General features: G+C 37.1%; 2 protein-coding genes across 2 annotated transcripts in view; both read right to left on the minus strand.

Moving 5' to 3' along the window:
* The window catches only part of WDR88 (WD repeat domain 88), a 17,001-nt gene extending 16,051 nt beyond the window's left edge, over positions 1-950 (minus strand). The window contains exons 1-2 of the mRNA XM_009881412.1: positions 945-950; positions 64-258 (exon numbers count right to left, since the gene is read on the minus strand). Coding sequence (XP_009879714.1) covers positions 64-258; positions 945-950 — 201 coding nt within the window. The remainder of the gene's footprint in view (positions 1-63; positions 259-944) is intronic.
* A 61-nt stretch (positions 951-1,011) lies between these two features.
* Positions 1,012-16,276, minus strand: part of GPATCH1 (G patch domain containing 1) — a 16,038-nt gene continuing 773 nt past the window's right edge. Inside the window, exons 2-20 of the mRNA XM_009881413.1 lie at positions 15,573-15,707; positions 15,189-15,274; positions 14,594-14,754; positions 14,136-14,233; positions 13,907-13,965; positions 13,335-13,580; positions 12,370-12,517; positions 11,523-11,602; positions 10,276-10,480; positions 9,349-9,636; positions 6,840-7,021; positions 6,428-6,555; positions 6,028-6,161; positions 5,532-5,701; positions 4,657-4,861; positions 3,444-3,554; positions 2,868-2,986; positions 2,184-2,329; positions 1,012-1,033 (exon numbers count right to left, since the gene is read on the minus strand). Of these exons, the coding sequence (XP_009879715.1) occupies positions 1,012-1,033; positions 2,184-2,329; positions 2,868-2,986; positions 3,444-3,554; positions 4,657-4,861; positions 5,532-5,701; positions 6,028-6,161; positions 6,428-6,555; positions 6,840-7,021; positions 9,349-9,636; positions 10,276-10,480; positions 11,523-11,602; positions 12,370-12,517; positions 13,335-13,580; positions 13,907-13,965; positions 14,136-14,233; positions 14,594-14,754; positions 15,189-15,274; positions 15,573-15,707 (2,723 nt within the window). The remainder of the gene's footprint in view (positions 1,034-2,183; positions 2,330-2,867; positions 2,987-3,443; positions 3,555-4,656; positions 4,862-5,531; positions 5,702-6,027; positions 6,162-6,427; positions 6,556-6,839; positions 7,022-9,348; positions 9,637-10,275; positions 10,481-11,522; positions 11,603-12,369; positions 12,518-13,334; positions 13,581-13,906; positions 13,966-14,135; positions 14,234-14,593; positions 14,755-15,188; positions 15,275-15,572; positions 15,708-16,276) is intronic.

Consider the following 16,276-nt stretch of genomic DNA (forward strand, 5'->3'; position numbering starts at 1 on the left):
GGGGCCCGACGCGTTGTTTCTCCTTCCCCCAGTCGCGTCTCCGCCGTGACTTCGGATCTGAACCCGCGCGAAGGCTGTCACGGCGCTGCGGATGCGGCACAACGAGCGCCGATCGGTCGGGGGCGCTTGTGCGCGACGTGGAGCGGGAATACTCGTTCGGTCCCCGCGCCCCACAGGGCGTTCGGCGCCCTCTGCCGTGAGGGCCCGGCCGTGCGGAACGCGGCTCTGCGTCGTTTCGTAGTTTGTATTAAAATGATTCTACAAGATAACCACCGGGTTTTAAATGTACTGCGCGAAACGAAAAGTGGTATAAACAGTTTTCATTGTAACTACATAAAATAAGGCAGGCTGTAATTATAGTACTAATCGTTTAGTACATTAGCCTCAAGAATTTGTGTCTAAGTGACAGTTCATTGGCTTAGAGCTGCTGTGGTAAATGCCATATGCGCTTTGGAGATGTAAAACCAACTCCAAGCACAGCCAAGTACTGCAAAACTGCAATCTGAAATTCGCATTGGACTTAAAAACTGTTAAAAATCATTAGAATCATAGAATGGTTTAGGTTGGAAAGGACCTGAAGATCATCAAGTTCCAACCTCCCTGCCATTGCACCCAGTAAGTTTTACCTTGCTTTAGTTTTTAACTTCCTAACTTAATTCAGACTGAAATTTACTCTCCAGCATTTAGAGGTCCTAGGCAATGACATACCATACAATATGATTTTTCCTACTTCAGTTTATTAAAATACCTTGTTTCACGTTAATTAAAACGGAGCCTGCAGTATTTCAGATTATGCTGCCCAGACAGGAGTCCTTTCAACATTACATAATCCATACATTTTGAACATATGAAGCATCACAAAATAAACATATGTACATTTACTTTCAAACAAATTCAATATGAATACAGTATCTAGAGTGCTTCAAAGTAGACGACTGATCTACCATCATGGAGGAGATCAAAAATTTGAGATCAAAAGCCACACCGCACTGAATAAAGCAAGCCGCCTCTTCAATACTCAAGTTGTTTTAATCTAAAAGGGGGAAAGAAAAAGAAAGCAGTCAGACTGAATAGTAACATGCAACATTAAGACCATTTAATTACTTGAGCAGTTTCTTAAACCTTAGTGTAAGAGAGAGATCCGAGTTATGTGAGATAAAAACATTTTCTCAATGATATAGAGGCATGCAAATGCGAAGACTTCCAAAATAACTGCTTGTGCAAAATGCATGCACACATATACATATTTTAGCTATTTAGAAATCAAGAGAGAAGCAGTTTGTTTTTTCACTAAGAAGACACCAATACATAACTGCTGCTCAGTTCCAAAGAGTCCGTTGGAATGCCAGCCTTTCCACGGGCACATCTCCACCCTGAACCCCAACCACTCTGCCATTAGGCCAACTGGATGTGGCACTTCAACAAAGATGTTGAGACCTCTCCTTCAGCTAATCAGAAACGCTAACCAAAAGCCAACACAGTGACTGTTCTGCATGCGATGCACTTGAAGTTGACTATGATCTGAACAAGAGACTTTTGTTTGTACTTCAAGTGTTTGAGCAAAATGAAACTATGTATTGTTCTTTTTTGATTTTCGCATTTCTGTTGGCACTATGCTCAAGTCTCTAGTTTATAAAAATGAAACAGCACAGTCTAGATTTAGCAGACATGTACGTGACTCACGCATTGTTCTGCTTGCTTCACTGCTCCTTGCCCAAGCACAGAATTAGCTTAAGCATCAATGCCACACAATGGATCTATTTGAATCGATCTTTCACTATCAACAAACCAAAGCAGACTCAAACATCCTGAAGCTTAAAACTTTGCTTCTAATGTCTCCCAAGTAAAGAGAAGTAGACAAAGTAACGGAAATATGAATCACCACCCACACTTGTTCAATTTTTAATTCCCATTCAAAATACCTTCCAAAAATATCAGTCATCTTTAACTGTAAACTCCATTAACTATCATACTTGTGTATTTAGTGCCCTTTATCCTAAGAGACTTCTATCCTAAAATTAATTACCCTCTAGCTTAAGATGTATAATATTTGCAATCTTTCCTCACTTTATTAAAAAAACCTGAGCAGTATTTTGTATTCATGAAGAGACCGGCCGATCCATATTTGCTGCAAACAGGTTCACTGCAAAATTTGCAAGTGTTTAAGTAAACGTTCCATTTACCTTCTCAGAAGTTCTTTGGGTGACAAGCCTGTGGTATCTGTATCACTAAGGCTGTCGCTGCTGTCTGCAGTGTCTGAGCTGCTGTTTTTTTCTAATTTTTTATTCTTGTGTTTTCCTTTGTTTTTCTGTTTCTTATGTTTCTTTTTCTGTAAAAAGAAGAGAAATAATCCCTTATTTCATTGCAAAAGACTTTTTCTCTGAAAGGCAACAACAGCAAAAAGTAGATTTCGGTGTAGACTCAAAGCTGAACTGAAGCAGAACACTTCACAATGACTCTTTTCCGCTACTCGGACTGAGCTAAAAAATATATACCAAAATCACCCATTTCATCCCAAGCACTCACCCCACCCACCCACCCCCCATAGAAATATCATTATTATTATTTGTATACAAGCCATGAATTATATGCAGTTCTCAGAATACGTCTGTCATCTTCAGCATACAATATTACACTACCCACAATATTGTACCTGTAGTCACATTGTATATATGGAAAAAGCAGCACCCTAGTTGCATAATTTTCTCTTCTGTTTCAAGACCCCTCAGAAACTCAGTTGCTTAAGTTCTAGTCCCAGTATATCTATGTTCTACAACCCAGCACAAATAATAAAAAATTTTACTGGCAGATCACAGAATGAATAAACTTTTAAATTAAATAAAAAATAAAATAAAATAATTAAATACCTTTTCCTTTTTGTGTTTGTGTTCTCTCTTAGTCTTGTGTTTCTCTCTGTTCTTTCTGTGTTTTTCTTTCCTACTAGGCCCAGGAAAACTTCCTGGCACCACTGGTTGCCAAGTAGGGCCTAAAGTGCAAAGAAAATGCAGAAACAAACAAAAAAAAAAGGTAATTTTATTATTAAATTCTGTAATATTTTTCATCTAATAGGATAGTTTAAAAAAAATCTAAGCTTTCAAATGGAAATGAAATGTCTACAACTCCTAGCTGCAACCTTCCTACTGTAATTAAATGCCTTTGCAATTTGTTATTTGAAGCAATTGCAAGGCTGGTCCTGTATTTTCACTACGTTTTTTTATTGTTGCCTCTACAGAACTACAACAAAATTGATACACAGCCAAAGAGGCTCCGGCTAGTTGATCACAGCATGGGAACAACGCATTTTTGGGTGCCAGTTTGAAATAACACAGGCATTTAAGAGGGGAAGTACCTACTCACAAACGTTTTTTTAAGGAGAAATAACGTGTATCTTACATACAACTTCAATGTGTAGAATTTACACACTAGAAGTCTACAGAACCTACCAGAAGAAAAAGCTGGAGGCAACTTTGGTCCAAATTCCTCTGCTGCATCCGGTTCCTGCTTTGAAGTACGCAACAAAGGAACACCAGGATCAGTTGTAGGAGCCACATTCTCTATGGAAAAAACCCCAAAAATTTCTTTATTTGAAAGGAAAATAAGGTAACATGTTTTCCAAGAAGTGCTGAAGAAAGTTAAAAAAGGCGCTCTCTAAAAACGTCCTTCAAGAAAGCAAATTGATAGCATCCTGTACCTCTGTGGACTGCTTTGGCAAACTGGATAGCCGACATTCTGAAACATGTCAACATGCTGTTGTTTGGGTTTGGGGTTTTTTAAAATCAAAATGGACCTTTTACACTATACAATCACTAATTAAATTAATAACAGTGCCTGTGTTTGCTTTTATTTAGTAACACAGTACTACTTTTCCATTACAAAGAATTAATAAAAGACTACACAAGTTCTAGAAAGTTAATAAACACTGAAAGTTAGATGTTAACAGAACCAACCGTGACAGTAAGTGGACAAAGTATTTACATTGTAAGCTAAGTATATTGTGCATTTTGTTAATCTAATGGCATCCTAAAGGTATGGGAACTTTTTACAGCTCACTTATTAAACTTTACTAAGAAGTCGAGTAAAAGATTGGTCTTCTCCCTCTCTTGTGGAAGTATTCTGGCAACTTGTGCTAGAATACAAATAAAATGCAACTTTCTGATGTCTTAGTAAAATTATTCCAACATTGTATTTTACTGGAATGTCCGTATTTAGAGCATGAATTTAATTATCAAAGAAATCCAAGCTACTTATTTCTGAATTTGTCCAATATCCATCACAAGGCAGTCATAATTTATCAATCTATCTTACATTTTATCATAGGTATAAAATATTTGCTGTATTTCTCAGTGAAGTAAGCCCTAACATTAGACTTCCCCCTCATTGTTTAACAAGCACTATTCCATAGCTCATTTTGCTTGTAAAATCTACACAAGACACAACATAAATAACACTATAAACATAAACACGACAGCGTAAACAACAATGCAACATGCAAAGCCTTATTCAGTGCTGTATTATTCACATTTTCTACACGCCCAGCTCCACCGGTCAGATGATCTGCACAAGAGCACAGCACTGTCCTAGCAGTCCTGGAATATTCAATTCATAAATGAAGCTTTTACAAGGTATTTATAAAAATGAATACCCATTAAGTACTACCTTGTACATTAGATGAAGAACTGTCTGGTAGATCAACTTGCTTGGCGGTTTCTGAATCTGTTACCGAGGTAGTTGGTTGTTGTTCTTCATCACTCTCTTCTTCAGAGGAAGATGATTTTTCATCTGAGGAACTCACAAAGATAGCCTTAAATAAGTCCATGGACGGTCTGCTTTCTTCTTCCTGATCCTTATCTTCATTAGATATCTGCAAAACAGCATCATAACAAACGGCATTTAACACTAAAGAAACTAGCAATCTCTCTCTGATACTTAACAACTTCAAGCATGCTGACCTGTGTTTACAAAACACTCAATATCACAATAGCTGTAAAATATAGTCTTAGGAACTGCTAGTCCAAAATAGTAAAACTCTGAAACTAAGTCTATGTCCTGTGAAGAGCAGTGCAATTTGTGCTACACAGACAGTTGAAAATAGATCCCAAGATCTATTCTAATTCATTAATTCAAACTTCAGTTATACTAAATTTAAGCAAAAGGAAAATATCACCCTTCTCCCCAAAGTATGCACCCTCCTCCATTCAAAGCAGAAAAAAATATGTTAAGTGCCTGTAAGCAAAGTGCGTGTAAAGGACTGAATTTAACTCCCAGACTGCTGAGCTATATTTTATCTTCTCTTAAGCTGCTACTTCAGGTATAGTCATACTTGCTGTCCTCGTATGCTGCAAATGTTTTACATCTCAGAGTTATAACCTCGAAATTCTTCAAAGTACAATCTCATGTCTTTGCTTATCCTGAGTTGGCTCTTCTGCAAGCTGATCTGTATTAAATCAATTCATGTGTTACCCAACCTTATTTCAGGGTTGTGAAGGTTTACAGCTATTGCGCTGTAAGTACAAACACTGTTGTGAACTCACCTCAGCAGAAGGAGTTTCACTCGGCCCAGTTCCACTTTCTTCTGTTGCTGGCACTGGTGGCTGCTGCTGAACGTCAACTTTTGACCTAGCAAGACTAATGAATTCACTGATAGAATCTTTTTTCTCCTTCTCTTTATCTGACACATCCCATCTTGAAGGTTTCTTTGGTTCTGAAAAAGTCCCAAACATTCAGTCAGATCAGTTGCATGCCAAACTACCCTACATTTCTTGGCTACCTGGTTTTAAATTCCTCTGCTTCCTCAGTATAGTTTGACATTTTTTACATCTTTCTAATGAGTATCTGACCTATAAAGGTCTTCTAGGTGAAAGAAATTAGCATAATGCCACTGACTTCAGTTTCTATGTCACTGAATTTATTTATTTTTTTTACTTAAAAGAAAAAAATCAGGTGGATAAGTTCTCAGTGACAAAGGTATACCTTTTCTATACTATTATCTCATTCATAGCTAAATTCATAAAGTAACAACAAACTTACTGTTGAGACTGTTATTCTGTTGGATTTTTTCATTCATTGCTTGAGTTACAGATGTGGTGGGCTCAGGCAGAGTTAAGAAATTAAACACAGAATACTTGTCTCGTTTCACTTTTGGTAACCCAACAACGGAAGAACTAAAGGGAAATAAAAACGTTTGTTGATTATTGTTTTCAACATAGAAAAGACCTCAAATTATCTACCACAACATGAAACACCTACAGTAGTCCTTAAAACGCATGACCTACTTTGTCAGAGGTCACCATGTTTAAACAGGCAAATAGAAACATTAGGCAGTTACATCTATTAGGACATAAAAAGAAAACATCAAGCCAGATTTTCCACAAGCGTGTGAAATAGAATTTTCAAGAAGTGTTAAAAATATCAGTATCAATCATCTTACTCAGGATATGGATCAGGAACATTAAATCTTTTACACAACAGCTTTTCAGGATGCCATTCAAACTTGTCTCTTGTGAGTTTGCCAAACATCTTCATTTTCACAGCAGTTTCCTTATCATCAAGATCATTCTGAAAAAGCCAAACATTTATAGCTGCTAAATAAGGAACAACTTACTAAATTGACTATTACTGTTTTAAGACTAAGAACAGGACAGAAACATAAATATTTACGTGTAGCTTAACAAATTGCTGATTGCATGAAGTGAGTGTTTTCACAAGTTTGCTACACAGAAGGGCAACAAAACATTGACATTATATCTACAAAAGAGTTTTAAAGAAAAAGAACTTTGAAAGTCAGGGTTAAGGCAGCAACTGCAGCTCCAATGTACTAAAATAATGTAAACGGCATATACCTCTTGGTCCCGAGGAACTTCGACTTTGTCAACATCATCTTCATATTTGGCGCGGGTAAACCTGGATGAGAGCGTTGAATTTGAGGATTTGTAGAACATGGCTGCACGGAAGAACTCCTCTTGTTCTCTTCCTCGCTCCCACTCTGTCATACTTGGGTCTAAATAATGCTCCAATGTATCTACTATAAAATAAGGAGAGAAATGCTTAGCAGAGATTACAGCTGACTTAGGTCTTGACACTTTTCAAGAAAAAAAACCCAAGATAATAAGCAAACATCCTTGCAAGTATTTAATGAGTGTTTAAAGATAGTATTAATCTCAACTGTGCTATTCATTTATAAGCAGAGGTAATTTTGCAAGACAGCAAGAATGATAGCATTTGCCAAATGCAAAAGAGATATTTTAAACAATTTTACTTGTCATGCTGACTACTTACTCACTTCCCTCTAAGGAATGTTCAAAATACTTAATGTATTTAATAGGTGTTTAAAACAAACAGTATAATCCAAAGCTTTATCAAGTAACTAAAACAGGGGAAAAAAAAAGTTAACCAGTGAGTAAGCCTGGCCAGGCTTTGGTAACTTCGAGGGGCATTCTGCTATATAAAGTAGCATCTGTATCTGAGAGAGACAGAATTTGGACACGGGTTTTCGTGAACGATACAGGCCCTGTTTAAAGCAATTTGCTCCCAGAAAGAATAGACAATAATACCAGCCAAGCAAATGCTCTTACAAACAGAATCTTAATCATTCAAGTTATTTAAATATTTCTGTGTTTTCATTGTTATGACTAAGGTGGCACTTACAGTCACAAGAGGATGCTCAGTTTTACACAGGGAATACCCCAGTCCTGAACGGAAGAACTATGAATTCAAAGCTCAAGTAGTCTGTCCCAATGCGCTAACCAGAAGACGCTACTGACCAGGAAACCTTTTTTCATATAATGAAAAGTATTATTTAAAAAAAATCCTAAAATAACAAAACCAGGTTTCCTACCTGACAAAGCATGAAAAGAGCAGATAAAAGGGGTTGGGGATGGGGTGGGTGTTTGAGTAAGAGCTCTGCATGCATGCTATGATTTTATAGCCACAAATATTTCTGTGAAGAACATAACTGACAGTGGCAGCTTGAGCATCCAAAGGACATGTAATACAAGCTTTGACCAGTGTGAACTACTTCGTTCACTTTAAGGTCCCTATCTCCTCTGAAAGTGCAGGGTATGGGCTTTCTTTAGATTTTTCCTGTCTTGTGTGGGAAAAGGCAAAAAACCTGCTGTTCTACTGTGATCCAAGAATCTTTCTGCCTTTATAGGATCTGTCAGTTCTACTCCTCAAACAGAAACAAACTACATGAAAATGCTTATTCAATGCATAGTTTATGATATTGGCCAAAGCTGAAGTCTACTTTGCCACATAAAAGATGGGAAACCCAGAAATACAGGCAGTTAAGTGGAGAACTCCACTTCTGCTACAGCATAAAAATATGAAATGTAATGCCTAAAATCAAATCTTGCTGACACTTAAAACTACTGAGCAGTTTTCCTGAAGTCAACAAAACCACAAGCACAAATACAAATATCCCAAGCACAAATACAGGCAAGGTGGAGAGTGGCTGGAGAGCAGCCCTGAGGAGAAGGACCTGGGCGTGCTGATTGACCAGAAGCTCACCATGAGCCAGCAATGTGCAATCGCAGCCCAGAAGGCCAACCGTATCCTGGGCTGCATCAAAAGAACTGTGGCCAGCAGGTCAAGGGAGGTGATCCTGCCCCTCTACTCCACTCTCGTGAGACCCCACCTGGAGTACTGCGTCCAGCTCTGGAGTCCTCAACATAAGAAAGACATGGACCTGCTGGAGCATGTCCAGAGGAGAGCCACGAGGATGATCGAGGGCTGGAGCACCTCTCCTATGAGGACAGGCTGAGAGAGCTGGGGCTGTTCAGCCTGGAGAAGAGAAGGCTCCGGGGAGACCTTATTGCGGCCTTCCAGTACCTAAAGGGGCTACAGGAGAGCTGGGGAAGGACTTTTTTCTAGGGCATGTAGTGACAGGACGAGGGGGAATGGATATAAACCAGAAGAGGGCAGGTTTAGATTAAACATTAGGAAGAAGTTTTTCACTTTAAGGGTTGTAAGGCACTGGAACAGGTTGCCCAGAGAGGTTGTTGAGGCCCCATCCCTGGAGGTGTTCAAGGTCAGGCTGGATGTGGCCTTGGGCAACCTGGTCTAGTCAGAGGTGTCCCTGCCCATGGCAGGGGGTTTGGAACTCGGTCTTCAAGGTCCTTTCCAACCTAAACCATTCTATGATTCTATAATTAAATATCAGTAAAAATTTCTTTTAATATTGGTGCTAAGAAGAAGCAGAGGGAGAAATGCTGCAGAATTCAGGAAGAGAACTCATAGTGAACATAGAACGCAATAAGACAAAAAAGGGGGGAGGGGGAAAGAAAGAAAAAAAAATTGAGACATACTTTTTCAGAGAAAAATTTAAACGTCAGGATTAATCTCTTCGGTTACCTTTTTCTCCTTGTTTAAGGCTTTTCACAAAACTTTCGTATCTTTTTTGTTTTTCTGGATTTCTTGCAAATGGTTTGAAGTCACTAGAACCAGCATTTGCTAACTGCTCCCCCAACAACATTTGCCATTTGTGAGAAGCATCATCCGGGGAGGCTGGCTGGAATCTGCTATTTCGTGACTGATGAGGCAACATTCTTGCCTTCATTTGTTGTTCAGATGCTTGCTTCGCTTCTTTGAGTCTTTCTCTGTCTTTCTCAGACAGATAATCCAAAACAGAAGGAGCTGGACCTAAAGCCAAAAAGGGCAGTAAGAGGTAAATAGAAATGAAAAAGTAATACAACTATTTCTGCCCCTTTAGTGGAGGAAAAAAAGGCTACCACTACGCACATACACTCAGACAAAATGCTCTTAAGCATCAATAAACAGTATAATGGTAGAGATAGCAGATAAAAAATTGGCCGCTATTGCATCTTTTATGCTTTTTACCACATATTTTCACACTACTTTGTAAACTTTACTATTGTTGATACAAATGCGAACCACATTTACAAATTACCTTTTTAGTGAATTTGCATGTGTTTCAGTGAAACCTCATTTTTACAGGGGAAAAAAAAAACAACCTCAAAGCCTACTATACAGCGAATTCATAATAAGACTACCAAAAAGACACCAAAAAAACCCCAAAAGCCCAACACAACAAAACACAATCCGACACAAACTTTTCTTCTTTAAAAGATTTAAGTAAATGAAAATACAGGCAGGTATGTCATCAATTTATCTGTGAGATGAAACCGAACAGTGACACGGTATTCTAGCTAATCCAACTAGATTTAATATTTTTATATCAGAAAATAGCGTTCAAGGCTAGAACAAAATTTTACTGTAAACCTGAAACACAAGCAAAGGTGTGGTCACATATATCAATACCTTTCAGACCAGTCTCTCCTAGTTGTTCCCTCCTCTGAGACGCAGTCAAAGCATGCCTGCTTTGTTGTGTCATATCACTCTTAAGTTGTCCAGTTGATTCCTCTAATGCCTTCTGCAAACAGTAGTTTTCATTCCCAGCTGCTATTACAGGTCGAAAGTAATGGACTGGTCTGTAATTTCGTGGCAGGTCAGGCGGTGAATAAATCTTGGCAGGGGGATAACAAAAAAAACCCCATGCATTGAGAGAGATACAACTTTGTATTTAACACTTACAAATGTGTTTCAGAAAAAAGTCACCTCAATCAAAAAATTCCTCACTTTACATCTTAGCAGTAGAAACGGATATTACAAGCTACTGATTCTTTTAGACCCAGTGAGCAAGTGGTATCGTAACACAAACTTTGGGAACAAATTGTTACATTGTTAATATATAAGGATTATGAATAATAGAAAAACATGCACATCAAGGTGCAGCAGAATTAACTACAGTCTTAATATGCACTGCTTTTGTTTTAGAAAATGCTCTTGGTATTGTTTAATAACTACATTTTTAAAAACAGAAGTCACATGATTTAATCAATGAATTGAACTATTGAGTACTTCTGTGCTTACTATATTTAATGTCTTTCAAAGTTCTTTTCCCTCACATCCTTCATTCAAGCTGTTACTTCAAAGGTTATCTCTACGTCTCCTATATGATGAAATTTTATATATGACACAAATGTTCTTCTTTTTTCTTCATTAGAAAAAGGACCATGTAACACAATTCTGGTTTTCATTCTAATTTATGCAAATATATATGGCATAAATGATGCAAACTTGAGAACAGGGCTAACAAATTAACTTGTCACCAAAACAGTGAAGTGGATGAAGCATGGGGCCTGATTTTTACAGAAAATTTAGTATTACATTGGAAAGACCAAGAAGCAAAAGATGTACACATTTTTTATTTCAAAGTTAAATCAAACCATGAGTCCAACTTTACGCCAAATAATAGTGGACAGTGTGGAAGGCATTTGCTCAAAGCCAGTACACAAAGTTTAAATTCATCCAGTAGTCTGACAAATTTTAGGTTTGTTGAAGTATAGCCTGCAAGGCTATAGTTTTACTCATTCAGCAGTCTTTATTGCTGGCCAGAGCTTTTATTTCTAAGAACATAAAAAACACCAACGAAAGTGAAGTCCATACAGCTCACATGTCAATTTGCTGATGTTATTCTTAATAAAAAAATATCAGTATCTGCTTACCTTGCTTGGTGTTGATGATCTGGATGCCAAGGAAAAACCATCCAAGATTTTGCCTATATATTTAACTTCTCTTTCAGACCCTACGAAATAACCATAGAACTGGTCAATATTTATAACATATATGTTTGGCAAAAAGCACTTTTTTCCAAATATTTTCCATTCTGCAATATAATTTATGGATCATAATTGTAGTTCTTTGTCTTCAATGCCTTTCATTTAAATTTAAGGGTTCTGAGTCTGGATTAATATTATACAGATAAAAAACTACTACCAGAGAGATTGCTTAAGGTGAACACAGACAATGGTGAGGCAACAGTACCACTACTGTGCATAGCTAACATCATGAGTGCCATTAATTGTGTACAACTACCATCAACGGGTACTCTAGAAATCACCACCGTACTTCATGCACTTAAAAGCTGCACTGAAAATAAAGGTGCATCAAGATAAAATTTACAAATGTTATTTGAAAATATAAACAAATACATCTAGAAAAAAAATTATCTTTGCAAGTATTGGGTCATATTTTGTAGCCGTGATTCACAATCATTTGTTTCTTTCAGTGCAACTGAATGCTGTACCTCACAAAGCAGCACATACTGTCCTTTTAAAAATACAATTTGGGGATTTAATCTACATTGGGATTTGTGGGGGACTTTGCAAATTATTTCCAGATTTGGACGCTTCAATATAGAAGGAAGATGAAGTTTCAGATATCAGGTCTAGAAGATAACAGTCTATTGAAAATTAAAATATTTGGAAAATAGAGACTACACTTATGTCATTTTTTTTTTTTCTGCAAATACAAATTACACTAGCTCTTTAGATAGAACTACTCAGTTCTTACTTTTTTTGGATTTATACTGCTTAGGCGCTGTCCAGCCATACAAGCCGTCTCCTGGTTCCTCATCTTTTAGAACCGTATCATACTTTGAGAGTGTTTCAGTTGCATAAATATCATCGTCTTCCTCCTCTAAAGCTCCCACACCAAAAGCCTAAAATGTATTTTAAATAAAAATGATAAGAATTCAAGAGTGTAAAACCAGTACTTTTAAGTCATGTGCCAGAACACACCTACAGGTATATCTATCCATCTGTATTATATAAGATGTCCAGTAAACATATATATGCTGGGAAAAACATAGAGCTTCACAAAAAAAAGTGCTCCCAACTAGTGAAAAAAAAAAACCCACCAACCCACCAAACACAAAAGCAAAGATAGTTCACTCCCTTGGCAGGGAGGGACAGTGAGTTTGGTCTGTACAAGATGACGACAGCAGCCTAATTCCACAAGGTAACATTTACAGTCCGACTAAGAGCAGGTTAAGTTCTCAAAAGGAAAAAACATAAGTTGCCATGAAAATTAAATGAGCATATTTCCCAGAAATATAAATTGACAGTGCTTCTACATAAGAACTACAAATACTGCACACGGAAGCAAAATTTCTCTAGCTGACAGATTCAACACTACTGAAGGTATTCAGTAAAATTGACACAAAAAATGTCAACTAAAGCCATACTGAACATCAACTTTCTTTAACCAAAGTAACACAAAAATTTTCTCCACCCAACTATTCAGAGTGAGGTATTTTATAGTTCTCTTTAACAATATCAGTAAGTGAAGGCATTTCAGAGATCTAAGGACTTGCCCACATTTTCATATTAAGTAAAAAGAAAATAATCCTGTTCTCAAACCACACTTAAAATTTCTTACAATAACCCTGTAATGACCAGGTGCATTCCACGGAGGAAAAAAATGAAAATTTAGATTTTACTGCACTAACAATAAAATGCATTAAAAAAAGCCCTTACCTGACCTGTAATACCTAGTTTTCTTCCTTTACTGTGTCTCAGATCACCAAGTAAATTGCTTGTGTCTTCAGAACCACCTGTGAAAAGATTTAGGTGTTCTCTTCCAGATACACCAAACAAAGCTTGTGAGGGGTCCAAACCCTTATAGCCAAGTCCATGGACATTCTCTTTTGGAGTCAAATCTACAGGCATTACATCTTTTGGCGCAAATGTCACGTTCTCTGGCTGGTATTCATCCTCTTCATCCTTGTACAAAATAAAAGTATGTAACAGCAAATATGATTAAAAGTTTTGTATGTTGAGCTTTTACGACATTTAGTCAACATGAGACTATGCAAGTTTGCATTTCCTAAATTATATATGAAAATATGTATGAACTACACCTGCTTAAGTAGAAAAAGAATAAATCTTGTTACATTGAAATCTTTCTTCACAATAAGCACAGTAAATATTTATGAATACTTTTAACAAAACTTCAAACTGCGTGTTAAAATACTGTTCAAAGACATGAAAGAAGTTTTTTTTTAATGTGTTATCACAACATTCTTACATAAGTCAAACAACTTTAATACCTCAGAACCCTCAGACAGTCCAGGTGGTAACGCACAACCATATACTTTCACTGCAGGGTCTGTAAGAGACATAACAGCATCATATTAAATTACAAATCTTTATTAAGTTTTTCTTAAAAAAGGAAAGAAACAGACCAAAAAAAAACAAACCAAGGAGGCTTTAAAATGAACTTTCTAATCAGTCCATGAAGGTGAACTTTCTACTACTGAGTTCAGAAACTGAACATACCAGGTTTCTGCCTGCGTGGCTTTCTTTTGACTCGTGGTCCAATTCCTTGTCCTTCTTTCCAGCCCATTTTTCGTAACAGTTCAACCCCAACTGTTATTCTATGAAGAAAAAAAAAAGGAAAAAAATCCTACCTCAAACAACGATTTTAATATTTCTTAAGAAATAATATACACATATACCATTCGAAATTATGGCTTTATATCCCACTTTAAAAACAAATCTGAATGCATCAACATTTGCATAAACACTACATCCCAGTTTGTAAATGTTTACCTGATAGAAGTCTGCACATACAAAACAAAAGTGGAGGCCACTTAGAAAGTAACTGCAGAACAGGAAACACTGCAGAACTTCCAGTCTCTTCCATGGATTACTGTGGTCAAATGCTACTTTTCTAACCAATACAACATTTCTAAGTGAAACGAATTGTTCGGTTAAGTCTACTTAAATTTACTTACTTTGATGGTCCTATTAAATCATCAAATGCAGTGGTTCCTGGAATGGCAGCAATGACTCCTGCAATCTGTCTAGCTTTCTCTTTTATTCTGTCTTTAGTTTTGGATGCAAAATCATCTGTGGTTGTAATATCTTTTGGTGCTATGCCAAATTCACTAAGATCCTGGAAAATATAGACAAAATGGAAAAATTTAGGTTAAAAATATGTTTCCCTCAAATGCTTACTTACTGTAACAGTAAAGAAAATGGGATATGACCCTTATATTGGCTAAATTTGTCAAGACATTTATACAGTTGCTTTTTCAGTAACTTGAATGGTCATATTTTAAACAGCTTCAAAAGTATTTCTATTTTCTGTCAGAGAACTTGAAAGGGTAGAGTTCTGGGGTTTTTTTTTTTAATATTGAGATTACAGGAGCTTCCTAATTGAATCTATGAAACATCCTATAGGACCTAGCAGTATAACACTGTGTGCAAGAATTAATTTTAAATTTACTTCCATTTTTGCTATTTAAGTTCTTTAGAAGATTTCATTGCTGGAAAAACTTGCTGTGACAGCAACTACTCCAAAAGATTTGTATTCCTTTATAAATTTACCTCTTCATCCATGAAGTCTTCTGGTCCAAGAATGGTTCTGTCTGCTCTCTTCTGCCGTGATGATACAAAAGCTGAAGGAGTCCATCCTTTAAAGAAAGTACATATCTAACTAAGGTACTGTAAACGGCAACATAATATCGGAAGACAATTCAAACCTTACACCTTAAAGGTTTCAACCTTACACCTTAAGGATATATCAAGGGAACATCTATAAAACCGGAGTGCAAAAACTCAAGGGGAAATAACTTCAACAATACTGTTTCAACTATTTACAGTATAATGAATAGTAGGTAAAATAATGCTTAATGACAGTTAATTTGTTTTCACTAACGTTAAATTATGGTGATCAATTAATCCTTCCAAGAAGACAGAAAAATATCTAACCTTCCTTTGTGCCAACAGTGTTAAAGTAACCAGCAGAGAAACCACCAGTAAATGCTCCATGGAAACGCTGGTATCGTCCCTTTGCATCTTTAACAGTTTGTTCTTGAAGAGGAACTGGCTTTTTAATTCGTTCGCCTACAATCAGATAAATCAGAAACTAAGTCACAACACTGCACAAAGAATGGACTCTCCACTCGCTCCAGATGCTGTTTCTTCCTTGCAATTCAGAACTGGATCGCACAGTAGCCACCCTGAAGTGGAAAGCATCGGCAGTTTACATTTATTCCCACCCTACTTTAAATATTTGTATACATTGTTGATGTACACTGCTAAAGTAAAAGCATTAAGTGTTCAAACAGAAATCCTGAATTCCAACGACTTCCAAGCAGACTTTTTTTCCCTGTGAAAGAACACTTTCAGTTGTTAATCGCCTGAGAGGATTTCATCACTTCAGTAACTGTCTCACATCACATCACGAGTGTCCAAAACTGAAACAAAACACAAAAGCTATCGACTGTTGGCATTTGCACTTTTTTAACAGTATTTCTATGAATTAAGCGGCACAGCCTCAGGAGTCGCAGCTGTACCAGAAGGAGCCTGTGACGAGCACAGGCGCAGGCCGCTCACGGTTGGACAACGGCACACGCGTGAGCTGTGATGCCTGAACTCTATTTTGGAGCGCTGGGGAGAGGGCAGGTGGACAA

This window comes from Charadrius vociferus, unplaced genomic scaffold (genome assembly GCF_000708025.1).
Source record: "Charadrius vociferus isolate BGI_N301 unplaced genomic scaffold, ASM70802v2 scaffold553, whole genome shotgun sequence".
NCBI classification, from domain to species: Eukaryota; Metazoa; Chordata; class Aves; order Charadriiformes; family Charadriidae; genus Charadrius; species Charadrius vociferus.